The 23,015-nt window shown below is 38.3% G+C and overlaps 2 protein-coding genes across 4 annotated transcripts in view; both read right to left on the bottom strand.

Moving 5' to 3' along the window:
- stat5a (signal transducer and activator of transcription 5a) overlaps positions 1 to 4,336 on the bottom strand; it is a 56,644-nt gene extending 52,308 nt beyond the window's left edge. For both annotated transcript variants that reach the window (XM_008417057.1, XM_008417056.1), the window contains exon 1: positions 4,156 to 4,336. The gene's annotated coding sequence lies outside the window, so the exon portion shown is untranslated. The remainder of the gene's footprint in view (positions 1 to 4,155) is intronic.
- Positions 4,337 to 7,530: 3,194 nt separating this feature from the next.
- Positions 7,531 to 21,150, bottom strand: stat3 (signal transducer and activator of transcription 3 (acute-phase response factor)). Of its 2 annotated transcripts, XM_008417054.2 has the most exons (24): positions 20,930 to 21,149; positions 18,246 to 18,390; positions 17,468 to 17,711; positions 17,295 to 17,387; positions 16,354 to 16,435; positions 16,152 to 16,252; positions 15,866 to 16,017; positions 15,527 to 15,685; positions 15,347 to 15,439; positions 15,133 to 15,192; positions 15,013 to 15,042; positions 14,815 to 14,908; positions 14,679 to 14,726; positions 14,487 to 14,570; positions 12,996 to 13,094; positions 12,773 to 12,908; positions 12,624 to 12,676; positions 12,438 to 12,532; positions 12,140 to 12,279; positions 11,821 to 12,042; positions 11,679 to 11,721; positions 9,998 to 10,057; positions 8,525 to 8,631; positions 7,531 to 8,388 (listed from the first exon to the last, which is right to left on the bottom strand). In XM_008417054.2, the coding sequence occupies exons 2-24, from the start codon at positions 18,371 to 18,373 to the stop codon at positions 8,348 to 8,350; spliced, it is 2,364 nt and encodes a 787-aa protein (XP_008415276.1). In that variant the 5' UTR covers positions 18,374 to 18,390; positions 20,930 to 21,149; the 3' UTR covers positions 7,531 to 8,347. The 2 variants fall into 2 exon arrangements, with proteins under 2 accessions (XP_008415276.1, XP_008415277.1); XM_008417055.2 differs by lacking the exon at positions 9,998 to 10,057 and having other exon boundaries at positions 20,930 to 21,150.
- Positions 21,151 to 23,015: the final 1,865 nt, after the last annotated feature.

The following is a 23,015-nucleotide window of genomic DNA, read 5'->3' as shown; positions in this document are numbered from 1 at the left end:
ATTCATACAATTAATGCAGAGAGATGACTCACGGCCTTAGGCTTTAATAAAATATTCACTAAGTTGTTCAGTGTTGCCCTCGTAATACGTTTAGAATAATTATTATGTTGGGAATCAACTTTAAATTGACCTAACATTATTTTTATGCGGTCAAAGATTTAAATAAAAATATCTGAGGCCTTCCAGAGTAAAACATCTCCTGTACCATAGCTCCTTATGAATTTTCTGACAATTTCTAATAAATTTGATTCCTCAACTGTGCATGTGAAGATATTTCTTTATGGAACCACAAGGCGGATCATTAGAAATAAAAATATGAAGAAGTGCCACTCTTAAGTGTAGTTGGGGGAAAAAAATGACTACATGAAGATTCTATAAAATTACAGATGAGATGTGTGCAAACATGAAACATTGCAAGTTCAGATGCTGTCTACTCTGAGTCTAATGAGAGCAGACTACTGTTTAGCATCCCCTTACACAGGAGTAAATCAAATCAAAGCAAGGTAGAAAAAAAATTGTAGCAATAGTCATTTTAACAACAGTGTTATTGTAGAGATGATAACTTCCCTACTCAATAACCCGCACCGGTGCTCAGTTCACCGCAGAGAATTTGGTGAAAATTAGGCAAAGGTAGTCACAGAAGGCGAACATCGAATTAAAGAGGAGGCGATGAGACAGGTGGGGAGTGGGGGGAAAAAACTTATAGACAAGGTGACGATACTATGGAGAATTATTTGACTTATGGAAATCAAAGCGGAGTTTCATGAGGAGCCGGGCAGGGGTCACTGGACAGGAGTTTACACTGTGAATGCCAACAATCAGCAACCTTATTTGACAGATGGATCAGAGCACTCCTGCCCTAGACCAGACTGAAAGCTCTTGGTCACATGACCAGTGGATTAGTATTAACCCAACTGAAAGGGGGAGGAGGTTAGTGTGCATTGCACCACATGCTTCCTGATCACTTCCCCTTAAGTATGTTTCCCTTTCTGTTTCAGTCCGCAAAGGTCTTATTCTTGTTGATCTTATATTCTCTGGTACCAGTGAGTTTTTTTTTTAATATCCCCTGAACTTCCCACAGGAGACCTTTAGGGAGTGAGTCTGTCTATCCTCTTTAAACAGCAGGTTGGAGAGCCAGGAAGCAGCAGATCCAGTCATTAATGATTCTGACACATGACTCATAGTTCAGTCAGATCAAGACCTCTGCTCTAATCTGCTAACTTCAAGTTACTCATAATCTCAAGGGGAAAAGAAGTGCATCTGTGACGTGATTCACACAGCGCTAAAATGAATATATTTAGTAATGTTTAGTTGGAAAATATTCAAATGTATGACCCGAGCAGAGGCAAAATATTCAATAAATGAACAAACGTGTTACGGTGAACATCGCCACATATAATTTTCAACCTTTTCCAGCTGAACTTGTTCCAACATTTGTCTGGCAGAGAGAAGTTGAAAAAGTGAGAAGCACTTAGAAACTAAAAGACATGCCATGCTGTGAACACATGTGACAACCAGCTTGTCCTTTTTTGCTGCCATTCCTTCTTCATCTGGATCTTGCTGTCAGGGACAAAACGTGCCAGTCAACTCAGGTCAGTCAGGCAAGCTATGTTCCCATATCAACCTTTTTTTTTTTTTTTTTGAGCGGAGACCAATGAAAACCCTACATCCCATTGCACTATGTACTGCAGCAAAAGGGGAAAACAGCGCTTGCCAACAGGGTTAAATGCTACTGAAGGCAGAGAACATCCTTTCCTAGAGAATGCAGTTAGTGAAATTGTCCATTAAGTGCAAGAGTAAATTAAAACAACTATAAATATAAAAGCGCAATTTAAAAAAAAAAAATTTACTATGCCTGCTGTGATTTGCAACCCGTCCAGATCACAATGAAATAAAACAGGTAGAAGAACTCAGCAGCCCAATTGTACATAATAAAAAAATTCTGTGCTTGATGCTATTTTTTTTTTTTTGCATAAACAAATGAACCAAAACATATTCTCCCTGTGCTGACAAGAATAATCAGTGGAAAACCCATTGTTAAAAAAGGCAATAATTGAAAAGTGGGTTGAAAGAAGGAAAGAAATATTTTTAATGACTTTTTACATGAATGCGCAGAGCAATGCCATCCTGACTGTAGCGATGCCGGACAATATATTCATAGAGCCACAATGAATATTTACAGATCTGGGAGAGGTTCTCTAAAATAAAACCAGTGTACATGCTCTCTCAAAGAGCACAAGATTTTTCTTCTTTTTTTTTTTTCTTTTTTTTTAGTAAATGACAGTGAACTTCAAAGCCAGTGTGACATTTAAAATGATGTCTGTGAGCTGGCACCAGTGCCAAGGTCTGCATTCACTAGTTGCACTAAACAGCTTTGACAACCTGTTCTGTTTAGACTTTTACAAGAAATCCTTTCATACTTTTACGCACGCCACATTTTCAATTAAAAAGTGCAAACAGACAAGGAGGAGTTTGTGTCGCAACTTCATGTCACTGGCAGTTGGAGCTGAAATGATTTACGCAGTGACATCGGCACCAAGAGCTTACACAGTTTGAAATTTCAATCATCGGCGTTATATTAATATATCAAGACTTGGTTTGAATATTGTATGAGAAACTTGGGTCAAAACATTTTTTTTTTTTTTTAAATAACGGTATTTATAAAAATTGATTACTACTGATGGTTACTGTTATTGTTAAGGTGGCTCCGAAGTAATGTTATGAGATCAGCTGTCTAGCAGTTGAAAGACTGCAAGACAGTCCAGCTTCCCCCCCTCCCACTGCCCATCAAAAGAGTCCTTCAGCAAGACACACATATTTAGATATTTGTGTCTGTGTATGAATATTTGACAGTGCTGACAGGAAAACAGGACTCGGTCGCGCTTTGAGTTGTCAATATGACTAAAAGCATAAGTAAACGTGCTCATTACACAATGTATATATTTTCCCAGCTCTGCTCTTTAAAGATTCACACACGTTACTGAGTCAGGCTATCATGTTCAGGTGCTAGTCTGCAGTCTGCTGCTCAACAGACAAATTGCTCACAGCTCACATGTAACTGAAGCCTACCTTTAAAACACATTCCAGCGTTCAGAGGTCTATTTGATTGCGTGACGTGACCAGCTGTATTTTTGCAACATTAGATATTTCTAAATAACTCAAATAATCTTCTTCAAACAGAATAATGTGGAGTAACCCTCTTTCAATTAGCTTGGCAGTGACACGGCAACATGTGGAGGAGGGGAAGAACTGAGTTATTATGGAGAGAACTGTTTCACAGGCATGTCATTGAAAGAAAATTAAACTTTAGGAAAATTAAGCTGTTTTGAAACACTAGCTTTCCAAATATTTGACATGCAACAGCTTATTATTAAATATGAGCTAATTGGTGTTCATACATAAAGTGATACAAGATTGAAACTTTATCTTCAGTTTGGATAAATTAAGCTGTACTATTACTTTAAAAAGCAACCTATTAATACAACAGGGTGGGACAAATAAAGTTACTTTTGAAGCGTGCCCTTGATGCCACTTTTTTTTCTTTTTTCTTTTTCTTTTTTTGCCCGCTACTACACATGGAGTTGCTTTATGTTCATATTTCATCTTCAGAGGCTGGGGGGGGGGGGCTTGTCCGTTAATAAAAACTTTTGGATAAATATTAGAAAAATAAAGTATAAACACATAATGCAGTTAGAACAGCAAGTCAAGATAGTCCCAAAAGCTTCGAATTGTTTCTTTAAAAGACCACGGCGTTATCAATGTGATAGAAAATGTGACCAGAATGTGACCTGTTAACTCACTGGCTGCGCAGACACACCGCCAGCCTGTGAGAATATTAGTGGGATTCGGCTCTCAGGAGAACCTGCCTGTTGATTCACAGCGAGCACGGAGAAGCAAAAGTACCCCGTAAACAAACCCAAACACAGTCCGTACCACACGCACGGAGGCTGTTTCGCAGCGTCTCCAGATGGAGAAGCGCTGTCGCACCCGCAGTTTGTTTACAAAGCGCTGTCAGAATATCATTTCGCAACGAAGAGCGTCAAAAAAAAGAAAAACAAAAAAAAGAGGGGCACGAAGCGAGGACGTCTATCTGCTCCTCAGATAAAACATAGAAGACGCGTTTAAATGGGACTCGGAAAAAACAGCAGCACTCACCTCTGTGGAGCGACGAAAGTTGTTTTCCTTTTTCATAAAATGAGGGGAAGAGTCTACAGGGGAAGTGTTCAGCCTCCGGCAGGAATTTCTCCGTTAGTCAGTTCCCAACAGTTCGCCGTACAGTTCACGGCTCTCTGTTTCTCTCTCTCTCTGTCAGACACACCGCCCACTTCCGGCGGTTCCTCTACGTCTGACGGTTTCTACGGATCGCTGATGACCGACTCTCGAGAAGTGGCGACCTGATGTTAGTTATTAACCTAGGGTCGGCACATAATAAAATGGTCACTTATTATAAGATGGATAAATTTTAAAAAATGCGGTGAAATAAAACTGAGACGTGCCGAGGCGCTTTATTTGAGCGTAGTCTTATACAACACATTACAAAATATTAAGCTCAATACATGTGAAATTGTAAAACTTGTGCTGTTATTAAACGGTGCACCACCAAATAAATGCATAATTAATAATATTAATAATGATAATAAAATAGGAATTATAATTATAACTTTTCTAATGTACTAAAGACACAAATGACAAATATATCCAGTAGCCTACTTTCAAAACTCTCATCCCTGCGAGATAGTGTGCGGAGGCGCCCCCTGGTGTTAACCTTTCGCTTATCACTAAATCGTTAAATCAACGCAATTGAAACTTTTATAATTGTTTCCTCCCTTTCTATGTATTAACATGTAATTATGTTGTTTTTAATTAGTTTTCATTTTTTAGTAAATGCCCAGAGGGACCAATTAATGTCTTGGTGGAAGAGTAATCAACTGAAGCTGTGTTTGTCTTTTTTAATCAATATGTTTTATGTTTTTGGCAAATTAGAGACAGGCATAGCAGAAGAGAAAATCTAAAAACAGAAGATACAAAATAAAGTTTTTGAACAAAATTAATTGGACTACAATACTCAGAAAACAGAAGCAGACAGAAGACCACAACTATAGTTGTTAAGGGATAAACAAGTCTGTTCAATTTAGTAGAGTGATTTCATTCTTTTATCCTTTATTCTGCTTTCATTATGTGCATGAAACCTGAAAAAACAGTAGACTGAATCAGGCAGATCTTCATTAGTTGGCCATTTTCAACTCACAGCTTTTTGGAAGCTCCTTTATATTTTCTTATTTTTTCATTTGTAATGACCTGTGCGGTTATTAGTCATTTTTAGAGATCTATCAAAAGAAATAGCAACAAATTGTTTTCATGACTACAGGTAACCCAAACAACAGAGTTACATTTTCAGCTTTGTTTGAAGCTGCCACCTTTTATGCAGCTAAAAATTTATTTACTGAGCAAAACCCTCAACAAAAGGAATCAAAAGAAAGCCTCATTTAAAAAGTACCATTGACAGAAATCCACAAAAATACCAAAAGTTGGTAAAACTTAAAAAGAAACTTAAAAATTAAAAGACCTTTTAAATTGAGATAATAAAAAAGTTGAACTATCTAAATGGGACCTTGATATACAACGTGCATTTCTGTCAACATTAGAGAGAAAATTTAGGTGGTCGATTTGATCATATTATTGACCTTAACTACTGTGGATTTAGCTTGCATGTGACAACAACATATGGTACAGTCATAGTTTCTTCAAGATTTTCCAAACCTGGCCTTGAATAAAAACCCCAAAGTTTGTTTCTGCTGACTGTATCTACTGTAACAAAAGTCATCAAAATGACATCATCTTCTGAGTTAAAAGTGATCTTGTTCAGTAGCAGTCATGCTCTCTCTGTCAGACACACAAACCCCCAGCACAGCTGCAGCGTCATTCTCCACTTTGATTGGCTGAGGACCAAAACTGAAAGGTGACAGTTGCTTCCTAAGGCAGCTGAGTCAGCAGCTGCTGACGGYAATAGCTGTGCATCTCAACACCCCCTCGCCTCCTCGCAGCAGTCCGTTTTTACTTCCTATATCCAAAACGAGACGCGCATTAGCCGAAGCGAGGTGGTGCTGCAGAGAAACGCAGAGGATCCGTGACACAGAAGTCGACTACTTCCCGTTTGTTTACCAGTTTCACCTCAGTGCTCGTGTTTTCATAATGGGACTCATGGGTATACCAGAAGGCCCGAAGCTGCTGATCGCATCATTTTTGTGTTAAAGATGCAGATAAAGAGGTGCTGCATTTACACACACAGAACTGGGAGTTTCCAGTGAGGGAAGTCCACCGAAAGGGTGGGTGAGATTTATCATCAAAGCTCGAGAGAAACTCTCAAGGGGAAAGCAGGAAGTAGTGACAGCTCATTTCAAAGGTGATTGAATTCCTAAAGCGCCATTAATATGGGTTACTGTGTGTTTGATCTTCAGAGGCCATAGCCTGAAGCAAGAGTTTCAAGGGGTAAAGCAGTTTCAGTACAATGAATATGCAGCTTATTCCAAATTGAAGGTCAGTCTAAAATATTTACGTACATCAAGTATAACCATTTATGCAGCTGTAGATGTCAATATGCTTAGAGAACTTTTGACCATGCAGAACCAAATAAGATCAAATAAGCACTTTTACAGTTTGGCAGTACATCTATACTCGTTTAAAAACATTTTGCTACAGGAACCATCTCTACATACAATGACTTTCAAGAACAACCACACTGACATACAGTAGGACAGCAACATGTGGGGGAGGGGCACAGGTGTGTTATCTTGACTGTGATTTTAATTCACACTGGGACAAAAGTGCTCCTCTCTTTCAACTGAAGGTTCAGGGTTAACTGGTACCTTGAAAAAGTTCAGAATTTATTTAACATTGACAAGACCATTAATTTCATTGAAAGAACAGCAAGACCAGAGGGTGGTGCTGCCAACACCATGTTTTACTCTGGGCATGGCGTTCTTTTGCTGACGCACAGTACAATCGACGGTACTGTGTGTCAGCAAAACAATGCCTGCACTGCAAGCAGAAACAACCGGACATTCTGCACATTTTAAACATCTGGTTTTCTTGATTCAAGCTGGCAAATTTCTGTCCCCATTTTTAACATTTTAACACTAAAAACCTCTGTAGTTATTGGATTTCATATTTGTAAATATCAAAAACTACGGAAAAAGTTTGGAAGACAAAAACTGATAACTAAAATGATTACCGATTAGGCGGCAAATTAACAAAATCTGACTTTGTAGTAAAACATCTCAAAACATACATGTTTGTGAGCTTTATTCTTTAAATAAAGCCTGGAAAACAATAAAAGTATATCCTACTTTTACTGTAAAATCCATGTGTAAAATCTCCGCACGAAGCATGATCATCGAAACAGCAGGGAAATAAAGGGCCCTATTTTAGCAACACAAAAGCAAACAAACAAACCCCCCGAGTACATTTTTCTTTTTTAATAATAACTATGTTAACATATATGGGGAAAGAAAATGATCACAGCTAACAATATGCATTGTGTGAAACATATTTAATTGGTAATAAATGATACATTTCATGATTGATCAGTACAACAAAAATAAAATGTTGATTTTTAAATGCCAGCCCAATTAACATGATCACATCTTACAGCATTTTAGTGGAAAAGCTGTGCCCTACTTAAGATACACATTTTACACAAGAGAAAAAAAAAAAAGCTCACAGAAATAAGTTTTTTTTTGTCCTTTTCTATTCACCATTATAAAAATCTGAGATCCCCTTAAGAAATGTCAGAAATATTTAATTTTGTTGGGAAAAAAAAACCAAACAAACTGGTGTAGCCAATTTGCCATAATTCACTGAAAGGTTATTTTAAAAACGTAAAAAAAAGAAGAAGCATTTTTCAGCACAACTTAAAAGCATCATATAGCTTATATAAAAACTTGCGTCATACATCTACCAATCCACAAAACCATAAAACCGTTAAAATGTCAATAAACAGACAGTATTCTCAAAAAACTACATTTCCCTATGTTTGCATGTTTTTAGATAGTTTAACAAAAACAAGGAAGGAAAATTGTTGCCTGAAAACAATAGGTTCACAAAGAATGACCCAAATGTAAAGGCAGTTTTTTTTTTTTTCTTTTTTTAAACCGTAGTTTAAAATAATAAAAACAAATCTTTTAAGTTGATGGCGAGTAATTTTACACAGCAAACAAGAAAATCTATACAGGCAGAAAGTGTTTACAGAGAGAGAGAGAGAAATCATTCGTTGAGCCACACACAAGGTCAAATCCCAACAAGAGGAAAAAAACAACAACAAAAAAGACAAAGACGGCGATATTTTCTTTCACATAGGAGATGATACATCCATGTTCAGAGTAATTGAATCTAGAAAAAGAAGGAAAAAAACAAGCAATTAATGCTGCTGTAATGGTATTTATTAAATAAAGCTGGCCTTAATAGTCAAACCAGAGGAGAACCCAGTCAGAACAAAACAGATGTGTGTGAGGAGATTGCAACTCACCCAAATGCCCTTGGTTTGCTTCAGCTTCGCCGGGGATCAGGGAGTCCAGGGAGTCGAGGGTGTGAGGCGACATGAGGAACAGGTCACTGGTGTTTCCAGAGTTTGTGCTGTATAAACACACACACACACGCACGCACACACACACACACACACACACACACACACACACACACGCACAAACAGAAAAAAAAAAGAAAAAAAAGAAAAGAGAGACTGCATAACGGTGCAAAGCAAAACTTATTCTTATCAAACATGCCTATGCCATTTTTAGATTTGTTATGCTTACATTGTCATCATCCCACTTTACCACAAGTAGCCTACAACAACTGAACAGTTTTAATGAGTAAATTAGTCATCATACATCACCGGTCCGTTATTAATATAGTAAATAATCTGATTTTTGGGTCAGTAAGCAGTTCAGTGCACAAAATTCCTGTGTTCAGCTGCAGATAGACAGATATGTCACCACTGGTTGCAGCTGGGCCTGAAGTATCTAGAGAATAATTTGGAATGATACAAATTTCAGCTGGAAGAACAGGCTGGAGATGGACCTATTGTATTTGTTTTAGGGCAAGATTTTCACCTACAGTTTAAAATCTGCTTAAAATGGAAAATATTAGGCTCAATATTAAGTACTTGTTTATTAACCATGTTTTTAAAAAAGTTAAAGTAAAAACTAAGCACACCCATTCAAAAACACTGTATTTAGCTGCTTCCTTTGACAAAAAAGGGAATTGAATACTAGCAATTGTTGAGAAGATTAAAAAAAAGAGTAGAAAATAATTCACCACAAAAATGTAGGACCTTGTATGTTTTTTTAATTTGAAAAACATGTTGTATATATAAAAAAATATTTATTTTTGCATTTCAATTAAAGAAAAAAAATAAAATTTTGTAGCCTGTCAGTATGTTCAACTTGATTTGGACTCCACTTGCTTGTTGTATTAAGAATTGCAAAGCAAAATGCAAAAAAAAAAAAAGAAAAAAGATAAAGACTGAATGGATGAATTCACTTAAACATTTCTTTAGCAAATGGCAGCAGTGTGTATTCAGTAATTTCAATAAAAAAATTTTTAAACTAAGCTAAAAGCAGCTTATTTCCTTCTTTTGCTTCCTCTTCTCRTTTGATTCAAAAGAAATGATGGTGGAATAATCTTTAAACGTAATACCACTATCTGGAATTGGTACGTCCTTCTCTCCAACAATGACACTCACCAGTGACTGGCTTTAAATGGAGKGCAATGATAAAACAGCCGAGCATGAACAAAAGCACTGATGAATGGTAAAGGACATGCTGTTCTATAATCAATTGCGTTACTGCAAAACGAGGACTGTGACGTCTGTGAGATGGACATAAAAACGGACGTTGTGCAGATGTGATCAATGGACTGATCTCTGAAGCACATCTGTCAAACAAATAAAAAGGTCATGTACACACATCTCTACATGCGACCTCCCCCCCATGAGGCCTACCCTGGGAATCCGTTCCCAAGCAGCTCACTGTCTTGCAAGTCCATGAACACGGAGGGGCACCTACGGAGACAGGTCAGGATCTGACTGAGAAAACCTCAAAACCCACGGGCAAGCTATCAAACCTACAACATGGCTTAAGGCCTGCAGCTGTTGTCCTCGTTATTTGCCATTCTCACTTATTTTTCTTCTATAGTGYATAATTTTCAGCAGTGATCAGTTCTAAACACCTACCACTATTCAAAATGTGCAGTTCCATTAAATTTGTTTGATTTAAGAATGTGTGATCTTTGCTTTTATTTATAATATTAGAACAATACTTTGTCATTACAGCTGGAAGTTCTCAAGTGTCGCACATTCCTGCTCAAACAGTTAAGTGACTTTATAAGAAACAAACTTTTTTTTTTTTTTATAGTCACAGATGCTGCATTACAGGCATGCATTCTTTGACWGTTTCTAACCTGAATTTTTAAATGTTTACAACATCTTGCTAATGCATTTATGCTCCTGGAACTTTTACACAATGTGTCACGTTTCCATTTCAAACTTTCAAACTTCACATAAAATCTCAATATACGTTATTGTGATTTTATGTGACAAACACAAAGGTAGCACATAACTGAAACAGTACATGGTTTTAAACATTTTTTTAAAAATCTAAAAATACAAAAAGCAGGGTATGAATTTGTATTCAGACTCTTTAAATAGAGGAGTCCTTGACAAAAACCCATCGCAACCAATAGCCTAAWCTGAACCAATATATTTAATATATAAATCCACCTGTGTGYAACACTGAAGTTTGTTAAAGAGCATTAGTGAACGGACATCATCATGACGACCAAAAAAAATACCGGCCAGGAAGAAAGTTGAGATGTTGAAAAAGAAAAATCCAAAACCTTGAACTCTTTACGGAAAATTCATTGCAACATCATTCAAACTCGGAAAGACTGTTGCATAACAGCAACCCTAACAAGACATGGCCGCCCGCCTGAGCTGGCTGTGGAAAGGAGAGCAGTAAACATGTGGAAGAAGGACCTCTGAAGACTCTGTGTGCACATAACAATAAAAACACCATCTCTAACATCAACAGGGAACCTGGTCAGAGTTGATGGGAAAATGGAGAGAGCTAAATATAGGCCAATTACAGAACAAAACCTGTTAGAGCCTCTAAAAGACCAGGTCAGAGGTTCAGCTTCCAGCTGGATACAATGTGACTGTAAAAAACACAACCAGAGCTACAACAGAATCTGACTAATGATGAGCTATTTTGCAGAGATAAATTAGGAAAAAAAATTCATTCCTAGTTTAGCAAAGCTGGTAGAGTCATACAACAAAACACCTGCAGCGGAAAGTCAATGAACAAAGCATTGCCTCAGGCGGACAGAAATGCTGTTTGTTTTCCTCATCTGACAATTATGTGCTACTTGTGTGGGTCTGAGGTTTGTGGCTGTGACAAAATGTGAAAAGATTCAACAGGTATCAATACTATAAATACTATTCCTGTTTTTATTTTAATTATGTAAAACACTTTGAWATGCCTTGCCGCTGAAATGTGCTATACAAATAAAATGTGATTGATTGATTGAATACTTTTGACATAGAAGAAAACCTCCACATTGAGTATTGACACTTCTGGGTGGGAGGCACTGAATATTACAGTGTAAAGATAAGTATGAATACTTACGGGGTCACACAGATGAACTTTGTCTTCAAATAAGGCTGGATAGCTGAAAGAGAAAGAATACATTACGCACAATACTGAGCACAAAAGCTCCAAAGCAAACGGACAGCGTTAAAAGCACGTAATGAACGTGSCGGTGACTTACTGCTCGTCGAGTCTCCCGCCGGCTCGGGCTCATGAGCTGCCTCTGGCCTGCAGTATTTCCCAAAAGCCTCCTCTTTGGGGATTTCAGGATAGAGATAAACAAGCGGCGACACCAGGATATTGGTGGCATCCATGATTTTGTAGCTCATGATGATGTCTGCGAACGACATGCTGCTCAGCTGCTGCTTGGTGTACGGCTCTACGGACTGGATCTGGGTCTTTCCTACAAAGAACAAACAACAATAAAACAGTAAGACAACAAAAGTCTGATCTTCCTAAAGACATTACACGAACAGCATTGAGGCTTTAAAACGACTCACCTCCGATGTCTTTCTCTACCCATGTAAATGTGATGCCGCCCTCTTTGCTGCTCTCGCTGAAGCGCAGCAGAAATGTGCCAGGAGGCTTCGGACTCAGAATGGCTCTCTCCCGCTCCTTGCTGATAAAACCCATGATGTATCTGTAAGCAGAGGAGCARCATGTCAAACTAATAACTAGCTCAATCTACTTYAAGACGGTATTGCATGTCTGAACGGGTTTTACACCATAACAGGAAGTGAACAAGCAGTTCCAGACACGGCCAGGAGACTCGAGTCTAAACAAAGGGTGACTTCTCACCCTTCGTTCCACAGAGCGAGGATGTACTTCTTCACCAGGTCAATGATATTGTCCAGCCACACCCAGAAGGAGAAGCCCTTGCCAGCCATGTTTTCCTGTACAAGAGGAAGGAAAAAAATTATTCATACACAGCGAAACAATGTGAAGAAGGCAGACTGATCTTTTTATAGTGGTCAAGTGTTGTACCTTGCAGAACTTGGCCCATGTTATTTGGCATCCAGAATAGTTTACACAAGGACCTGTATTAAAGAAAATAAATAAAAAATTGAAACAAATAGTGCAAATATTAAGGCACGCTGAAGATTATCAGACACCTTATAGGCTTATTGTTTTACCAAGTAATTTCTCAGCCAGCGTGGTCAGTTGCTCGATGGTCAGGCCTCTCTTAGTGGTCGAGGAGAACTGCCAGCTCAACACCTCAGCCACCTGGTCCCAGGTTCCCACCGGAGGCTTGGTGAAAAAGTTCACGTTCTGTGGAAGAACAAAGGCGGCAACAGCTTTACAAATGTCTGCTGCCTGCAGAGGTCAGACCCCTTCCACAAGAGGGTGCTGTCTCACCTTTGGGTGATTAGTGAGCATGTTGTACCACAGGATGGAAGCCCAGGCGTTGGGCATCTGGCAGATGTTAGAAATGACGACCACTGGCAGAGAATGAGTCTGCAAATACAGGCAGCTTTATGAGCAGTTTTATTTGGCAAACAAACAAAAAAAAAGTCATTTAAATTGCCCTCTTGTTAAAGCTTACACTGCTATAATATTTACAGAAAAATAGAGAGAAATAAGTCCCTTCCTTCACACCAACATATTTCCCCCCACAGAGACTTCCTGCGTGTGCACCTCTCATCCAGAGGCAAACTGAAAAACAGATTTTATAACGATGGCTCTTCTCAGATTATCACTACACAATAACACACAAACGACAAAACCCTCTGTTACGGATCACTCTGACCTTTCACATCAAGCAAGTCGATACCCTGAGATCACTGGGTGTGTGCTTTTATAGAATTCAACTGGGATTGTCAAACAAAAGTGGGCTGGATTAAAACTTGCAAGATTCACCTGAGTAATAAGATATGCAAGATCTCTGTCGCAATCTTCCTGCAGTCCTAATGCATTCACTATGCAGCGTCCTCAATATGTTATTTTCTGTATTAGTTTCTGCTGATCAACATATTGTAAGATGAGACAGACAGTAGAAGATCTAGTGTCTCTGCTCTGCAATGCGTCTGTGGACCACGCAGCTGATGTTGTCTTCACACCGAATCCAGTTTTACAGATTATAATACTGGTAGGTTGATTTCACCAGTCCATGCCATTTTATCTTGAGGCACAAAGAGCATAATAATAACAGGATAATAATGTGTGACCTAAAAAGGGGCAAGTTCTTTCAAAGGTGAAGATGTGTTAATGTAGACAGCATTAGCAAGATTCCATATAACCATTTTCTGAGTTAGGAATCTCAGTAATCATGTAGCCATTTTAAGTTTTTTTTTTTAAGACTGTAAAGGTCTCTCTTTATCCTACTTCTATAATAATACTTCAAACGAGTCCTAAAGACATTTGTGAGTCAAATAGTAAACTGTGTCAAAAAATAAATAAATAAATAAATAAATAAATAAATAGCCCATCACTGCCTTAGCCGTGCTCAAAATTCCCACAACTCCCAAGACATTACAGCCTTTTCACTTGGAACACCACAGACCTAAAAAATATGATTTTCTTTCCCAATAGTAGGAAAGAATACATGCTTTAAACAAAACAACATGGATTGGCATCGTCCGAGTCTTAAGGGCACTACTGTACTCCTCTTTAATTTCCACCATTCCAGATTTTCTCTGTGATTTTCTGGAACCAAAAACTTAAGGTTTCACCTAAACTCAATTCACAAAATAATCTCTATAGCAAGTTGCACGAATAGCCATCACAAAAGTATGAACAAAAGTTCTGCTACAATTTTGCAGATTACTCAGTTTTCTTGCAGTGAACTTCAGATCAGGCATTTAATCTAATTGTTAGCTAAAGATTTTGAAACAAAGTTGATTTACTCACCTCCAGGTCTATCTTTAGACCCTGGTGATAGACTTCTGTCTCAAAAGTGATRAGATGGAGTTCCTCTGTTACAATGAGGGATGCCTAGAAAAAAAAAATTAGATCTGTAAATATGTGGAAAAATAATAAAATTTGAATTATTTCAACTGCATACATAAAACACAGAGAGTAATTCTGATAAATGAGTCTTACATCGCTGTTGGTCCGGCCACCGTTGCCACACCTCTGTTCTCGTAGAGTCTGCAAAACGCAGCATGTCAGCTCTCCACGGCAGATAAGTTTCCAATCTATTCATTACATTTAAGAGAAGTTGGCATTCTCAACTTACCAAGTGTTTAAACTCTGCAGAAAGGCTGCCATTGTTGGATTCCTCCATGTTCATGACTTTTGTGTTGGTACCGAGTATGTTAAACTTTCGAGATCTGATAGGAACAAACCAAAACAGGTAACTAAGCGTCCTCTGTAGCAGAGTGAACACACAAGAGTTCAACTGCTCAGGTTTAAAGTGGTGTTCTTAAAAGCTTACCCTCTAATTGCAGCAACATCCCCAGATTCTCTGGAAAATAAAATAGTACAACCTTTATTTTTGCAATGGTTCTTCAATAAAGGGAGAATTTATTTTCAATGAGTAACCGAAAGAACTCACTTGTCAATGCAAACTTTAATCTTGAGCTGGTAATTGAGTTCAGGAAACTTTACAAGCAACCTTGAAAAATCAAAGCAAAAAAAAGAGATGAGAAGAGTATCATTATGCTGAGCGGTGAATGATTTTCTTCATAAGCAATCTATAAAATGGCGACACACACACACAACATGGAACAGAAGTGAGGTTTTGTTTTTGACGGAGAACAGAGTCTTACCTGACTTTTGTTGTGAACTGCACTCCTGTTTTGATGACCAGCGGTCTGTCTGGATGCATGGGCATACAAGGCTGTCTTTCAACCACAAAGGCGCTAAGAAGCGAAGAAAGCTTCATAAAAACCATGCAACACCATTCATCCAACAAACGCACAGTAACTAAGAGGAGACAAAATAACTACCTCTTCATGAGGTTTCTGAACAAATCCACAATCTTCTCCTCCAACGCTGGCCGATGCTGAATGATGGGGTCTCCTTTGTAGGACACTTTCTGTTGAAGTTCCTCGAGTTTCTTAATCTGCTGACGGATCTGGAGCTGGGACTCAGCCAAGGATGTGATCCTGAGTAGGAAATATGCTGATGTCAAACGTTTTATGGGGCAAATACGGATGGACGCATTGTACATCACTTAACATTTTTAAGATAAAGAGGTTGAGGSTGCCATCTAAACATAATTAGCTTGACTGATTTATTTTAACTTATGTCTGAGGACTTTTCTAGGAATAACACTGCATGGGTACCATGTCTCAAGGCGGTCGAGGCAAATGTTGGGTGGGCCTCCAATGCAGGCAATCTGCTGTCTTCTCTTCCAGTCTGCCAGTTCCTCATCAGTCAGATTCTTCTGGACATAATCCATGGCTGTCAAAAGGCCTCCCATCTCTGTCACGATTTGCTATAGAATCCACAGAGCGCACATTAAACAGGGATTTAAACAGATACTAACAACAATCTGTAATCCAAATGAGCAATTGCTGAATTAGACCACCCCTGCAGGCTGAAAACATTCCCGATTTAAATTCTGCTTACCCTCCTGAGCTGGTCCAGGGCGCTAAGCATTTGCTCAAGCTGAGCCATCTTTTGCCTTGTGGCAGCTGCCTGGCTGTTTCCATTGAGGTCCTGGGACAACTCTGAAGACACGGCGAACACATGGTCCATCAGATAAACAGCTAGATGTATGCATACYAACCAACAGCTCCATTAAAGCTGAAAGTGACATTCAAAAACATACCTCCTTGGCTTTTCAAGGTTTTGTAGTTAAAGTCAAAATCATCTTGCAGGTTTTCAAGCATCTTCATCTTCTGTTCCATGTCCTGTAGAAAAACAGAAGTTAGTTTTCTAATACACAGATCATAAAAAAGGTAAATACCACTTTATTGATGAATATTTAAAAAAATAAATAAATAAGGGTGTTTTCAAGCCACAATAGTCTGGGCTACTCTGTTCCAATGGGTGAAGAATGTTGAAAAACTTCACACTTCATTAGTTTGGTTCACTTTTACATTGCACTTTTGAAAGTGAACCAAACTGGTTAGATCGTGACACACAGTTGCTCGTTTGGTTCTACAACAAGAACCTGCCTTGTGTGAGCAGCAAGCAAGAACGGCCGTAAGATATTTTAACATTTAATCATAAAAGAACACTTTTTACCATTTCTCATTTAACTTATAGAATGAGATATCTGGAGTTCCAATAAAAGCTCAATTTCAGCTACCCACAATGTTCATTCAAAGTAGAAAGAATGGCTGTTAACGGGTTCAGCTGCAAACCTGAAACACGCAGACGGAAAATGTGTCTTCATTGTCTGAGCAAGTATATTAGAGATAGCAGAAATGTTTGTGGTTAGAAAAAAAATGTAATTTAGCACATCTGAAATGTCAACCTTTAACAAAAGCAATGATTTGCAGATATTTTGTTCAACAATCTTCCTTGGCTACATTTGCTTGCCATAACCAAAGGAGTGTACTATCGAGAAACGATTTAAAAGTGCTCACATATGGCCATAAATCATATGCACAAGTGTCATCACTTCTTCCCTTTGAAAGCTTGTTTGCTTCCTCCACGATTCAATTACAAGCGAACACAGACTCGCATGTTCCAGCAGACAAGTTCGCTTAGTTTGAGCTAAAGAAAACCCATCTAAGGCAACGTCTAGTGTGAAAGCTCCCTCACCTGCACACGCTTTCTGATGTCTTGAAGATTGTGCTCCAGGATTTGCTGCTTCTCTGTTACTACTGTTCCAGTGGGATGGGCTGCTTGGCCATCCTGCCAGACATTAGAATTTGTTATAGCTTCCTTTTAATATAAAACCCATCAAATCTAAAGTTGGGTAAAGAATTGCATACCTGCGTAGTCGAGGTGGCGGTCTGCAACAGTCTTTGTTCCTCCCACAAGCAGCGGGCAACAATGCGGGCAATTTCCATCGGCTTCTCCAGATATTTACTTTGCAGATGCTGCTTAATCCTGCGCAGGTTATGCTGGTAGAGAACATTATTCTCCTGCAGGAAGCGGCTGTACTGCTGGTCTATTTCTCCTAGCAGGTTGTGGAACACCAGCGTGGCATGGGATTCTTTGTTGGCAGCATAAGCCCTTTGTTGGGGGGGRAAAAAAAATTTAATAATAAAAAATAAGAACATGGAGATGCTTCCTAAAAAAACAAACAAAAATAAAACAAAAAACAGATCACATCTCAACCACTTCCAATGAAACATGAACAGTCTTTTTATAGACATAATTAACATTAAAACACAAAGATTTAATATATTTTGCTTGGATTATTTTTCAAAAAAAAAAAAAAGACAAAAAGGTTATGATAACCTAAACTCTTGAAATTTACTTATTTTTTACTATACTGTTTCAGTATTTCTATATTCACTTGTATTTTTTGTATATATGGTTTTTTTWAAATATTTTTTATATTGGTTCTGTTCTATCCTCAGTACTGCTGTAACAATGCAAATTTCCCCGCTGTGGGACTAATMAAGGAATATCTTATCTTATAAAATAATGATTCACTTCTAGTRAAGCGTGACAGCATTATAAAAACACTTTACTGTAATGCGTTTGATCAGTAAAACCTAAAATAAAAGTACAGTAAACCCAAACATTTGAGTAATTTCTCACCAGTCCTGACTCTCAATCCATGGGGCCAGGAATTGCCGCAGCTCCATTGGGAAGCTGTCGCTGTAAAGGTGGTAGAGTTGCTCCAGATACCTGGTCTCCAGCTGCTGTAACTGGTTCCATTGGGCCATCCTGACACACGCTGCTTCTAATTCATACACACACAAAGCAGAGCTACAATGATAAARCCGTCAGTCACAGCAATCCACTTCCCTGACGAGAAACAAGAACATCATTCGAAACAAAACCTGCCACACGACTTCGACAGAACACCTCTCCAATTTATCGACAGGAAATGGCTAAACACTGCGTTTGCTCTGAAAACGTAGACAGGCCGACGTGGGGCCTCCTTTTCAGCACAGTCACTTCCTGTGCTCTGAAAAGCAGRGCTTCCTAGAAGAAATATAAGCCGTCTTAATCAGCTGTTCGCTCTCCAAGCACAGAAGAGTTGAAGATCTCAGACCAAGGATTTACCCCAACTCTGCTTTCTGGAAACGACGTAAAACCGCACTTCCTTTTCTCAGCCGTCTGAAAATGTCACATCGTATGGGCTTGAAACTGTAAAAATCAGTTTTCTTTTCCCTGATAAAGGGTCATATTAAATAGCTGGTTTCATTTCTTTCTATTGGAGAAAGTGCAACTTAAGCCAAGTTGTGTCATTAATTGCCGAGCACCTGCAGACAAAGACGAGTGCTACACATGTGATCTATTTAGCAGGTTCAGCGGAGCTTCTAGTTTCACCAGAAACAGGCCACACTTTTCCCTGGGGGAACACCAGAGATTCAAAAGAGACAACAAAACAGGGTCTCCCCTATAGCACACAAAAGAAATATAAACAAAGTAAAAACGTTTGATCGGTGCTTAATGTTACATTAAGATTCACAAATAAAAATGTTTTTCAGTTGCACTAGACAAATTTGTCATGAATCAGTTTAGTAGGATGCGCCTTAGGGAGATCAAGATTACTGAAGATGTGATCCTTAGTCACTGGTGACACTGTCGCAATGTTAGTGTAATAATTCTAAATAATGAGTAGTTCACAGTGATATCGATATCATTTAGGTGTGATTGTACTATGACATTATCTCTATCAGAAATAGGGTTAGAGCCATCATTATCTGCACTTTTAGAGAAATAAAAGTTAATTAGATTCTACAGGTCTTTAGGCTTTAATCTAGTTTGTCATCTTGTGTCTGAATAACCAACGAAAGCATAACTTGCGGGTTTCTCATTAGTTTTCCTGGAACCAAAGGACCTCCAAGAACAGATATTCTCAGATATGCATGGGGTTTTTTTTTCTCCTCTCTCTTTCTCTCCTCCAAGCAAACTGTTTGGCTCCCAATCATGACCTCTGTTCCTCTTTCACYGACAAATACAAAAAGATGCTTCACACATGATGTGATATTCTGGGCAAGTGAAACCATTGAGAGCATCACTTCAAAGAACCTTTATMTTATTACAAAAACAAGGAAAGTTCTTAAACCTTCAGAAATTGCAAACGGAATCCCCACCAAGTGTGATTTTTATTTCTTACTCCAGATTAACCTCTTTGCATTAGATGATCCACACACTCTGTTTTCATTATCGTTATTGAAAACGATATTGAAAACAGAATGTCTCTTAGGAATCCAGAGACATTTGTGAAGGGTCGACTAATGGATACATAACTCAGCGTAGAGTCAACAGAGGAAAAAAAAACTGTCACCGTTTCATTATTACCAGGCGTTTTTAAGATGTGAACAGTCTGGGTCAAAAGGTGAAAGCACACAAAATTCTATGGCAAACTGATGCATGAATGAAAACCCCGCGGGTCTGAACAGGGTCAAACATATTACCAATGACAGACAATTCTAAAATTAGATTTTCATTAATCAACATRAATCAGCAAAACTAAAGTCAGCTGTTTTTTGTCTGGCTACCCAATACCAGTTARCACCCTGCCTCTTACCGGTAAAAGCACAATGTGATTCCTTAAACCATAAAAGTGATATTCCAGGAAGTACTTCCTTGAACAAAAGACAACMGTAACCATGCCAAGTTTTTTCTTTCTCACATAAACACCTGGGAGATGAAAGGGGTGTCGTTTTTTAGACATCCATTCCTTWTATAATTGAATTTTTGAGAAAAAAAAAACATCCCCCTTCGACTTTAGTCTGTGTGAAGGTATAGAGATTAAAAAATGACTAAATGATATWTGATATTGTGGCCTATAGATGGGATGTAAATGGGCGTGGCAAATCAAGGCAARCAGCAGTGAGCTGAGCTTAACTGGGTCCAAATCTTATTCTTGATGAGGACTTAATTTTCAGGCCTAACCATTGAAATATGGATGTTGATAAGTAGGCAATCCAAAAGACGTGTGAAAAGATCGAAAATAAAACAACACGTGTAAAGGTGGGTGCTTTGATTTTAAGATTGTTGGGTTTAAAAGGCCAAGTTGTCACTCAGGAATGATTGGGGCAACACATTAATAACTTATGTAACATTGCGGATACAGAGGTTTCTCCACACCGAATATGACCTAGTTGCTCTGCAGTAGTTTAGCAKGGTTGTAASAGAACTAACCAAGCAATGGATTATTAATTACCTAGGATATAACCACTAMAAAGAAGATTTTGCTTTCCAAAACGAATTACTTTGTTAAGAAAAAAAAAACAAAATGCAGAAGTCAAATTACGGTCTCTTACCTCAGTCGTTGTCACTTCTATGGAAAGTTTCCCCGACGAAAACCGTTAACTTTCAACTAAGTAAACTGACAATAGCAGTCAGTTGAATATCTATGTAAAAAATAAACCGAACTGGCATAAGCGAGAGTTGGCGCTTACAAAAAGATTACAACCATCGCTTTTCTCTCCCCAACACGAGAAACTCTTCTCCGACGCAACTCCTAAACGCCCAACCCATCGAGCAGGTTGCAATCACTCCAGCCAAACATATTACAGTTTCGTCWTTACTGACAGCTAGAACCACCAATAGTGGGGAGTAACTTGTGTTGCAACCAATAAGAATTCCGTTTTTTCGGGAAAAGAGGCGGGACTTAATAGCYGTTAGGTTGAGGTTGCTATGTTTACTGCTGTCGCAACTGAGCTCTTCCATCAAAGTCACCCTCCCGGCTYGYAGACCATATTTAACGCGAAACATTCGGCTGTTCCGGCGGGAGGCTGAGTCACTAAACGGAACAGCCAGTCTGGAAGTCATCTGAGTTACTGGCAATGCTGTCGTCATCGAGGTTAATAACAAAAGTGCTTTTCTCTGTTGACCTCAGAGAGTAAAAATTAATTAACAGAATTGATAATACGTCGTAACAGTTCGCTGATTGAATAAACAATTAAACTGATATACAATTGGACAATTTGACAGCTTAAATGGTGTTAAGAAAATAAAGGAGCAGACTGGTAATTATTAAGGTCTTTTTTATATTGGTGTTTTTAATGCATTTAAACAGAAAAGAAGCTAGCAAGCATGAATCAAAAACACACCTTATGTTGTATCTATAAATAGCCACACTTTGCTGCATTAGTGACTTTAATTACGCCAGACCACCTTATCAGTCGTGGCAAACGCATTAATTATATCTTCACAATCCCAATGTCAAGTCACTTAAGACTTGTTTAGTCAAACATCAACTATAAAACTATATTTAAAAAAATCTAATTTCACTCAACTATGTGTGATTATTTTTCTAATTTGCAACAACATCACTTTTTAGTGCTTATTTTGCTCATATCACAAACATGCACCCATTGTGTGCATTCTCTCTGTTTTCTTCCCTGTTCAGTGGTTAGAGAGCACTCTCCTTAATTGCATTTCCCCATCCATTGATTATTTCAATGATGCTTCTTGCCACATGGGCATGTGCATCTACAGCAGACCAAGGTCAGACAAGTCTGCAGGGAGGGAAAATARAAGCACTCCTCGTGTTCCTGTCTGGTGCCTTGTGTGATTTCCATTCATGATCTAATATGGCAGTTGTTGAACACTGTCATTGTCCATTGGCATCAAGTCATGAACATATTGCAATTACAGCAGCACCCTTTCATCCTACTTTGYCCTTTTTTCCTGTCAAAAGATGACAGCTATATTTTAAGATTTATGAGCAGATAGCTTTTCCCATCTGAGCAGACATTCTTTTCATTATTCAGTGGATCTGCACATTATTACAGCTGGTGTCTGAAAAAGATTTTAGCAGGATATTGTTGCAATGTTCTGACATTAACTGCAGTCGCATGTCTTATATAAGTCTCAATGATGTGCTGACTTTATTTAGCTTCAATTASAATGGTAGATGAATGTTAACATCCATAGTTAGTCATTAATCTAACTCTCTGTCTGCAATTTCAGAAAGAGGACCTTCAAAAGTACTGAGATGAGTTATGACCATGGAGAAGCTGTTTTTCTTTCTTTGTGCAGATGTGGGCTCAGAGAACCTTTGTGAATACATATCTAAATGCATGTTAAATACACAATAGACATGGATGAATGGATGAAACCATAAAGATTTGGCTACATTGGTTTTACAAAACATTGGAAACTTCACTTTAAGTGATTTACTTACATAGAGCAAGCAAGGACACACAGTAGAGCTTGTAATACAGTACAAGTTACAATTATTTTATTGTTTCAGACAATCTCAGAAAATAACCATGATTACGCATGCTACCAAGTTCTGAACAGTCTATCAACAAAGCACGGCATAAAATCAAATACAGCACAATGCTCAATGGCTGAATACAATAACAGTTTTGCTTACAGTATGGTGATACATTAAATTGA

Source organism: Poecilia reticulata, linkage group LG8, assembly GCF_000633615.1.
Source record: "Poecilia reticulata strain Guanapo linkage group LG8, Guppy_female_1.0+MT, whole genome shotgun sequence".
Taxonomy (NCBI): domain Eukaryota; kingdom Metazoa; phylum Chordata; class Actinopteri; order Cyprinodontiformes; family Poeciliidae; genus Poecilia; species Poecilia reticulata.
The sequence above is the reverse complement of the archived record's forward strand: the minus strand, read 5'-3'. Positions and strand labels throughout refer to the sequence as shown.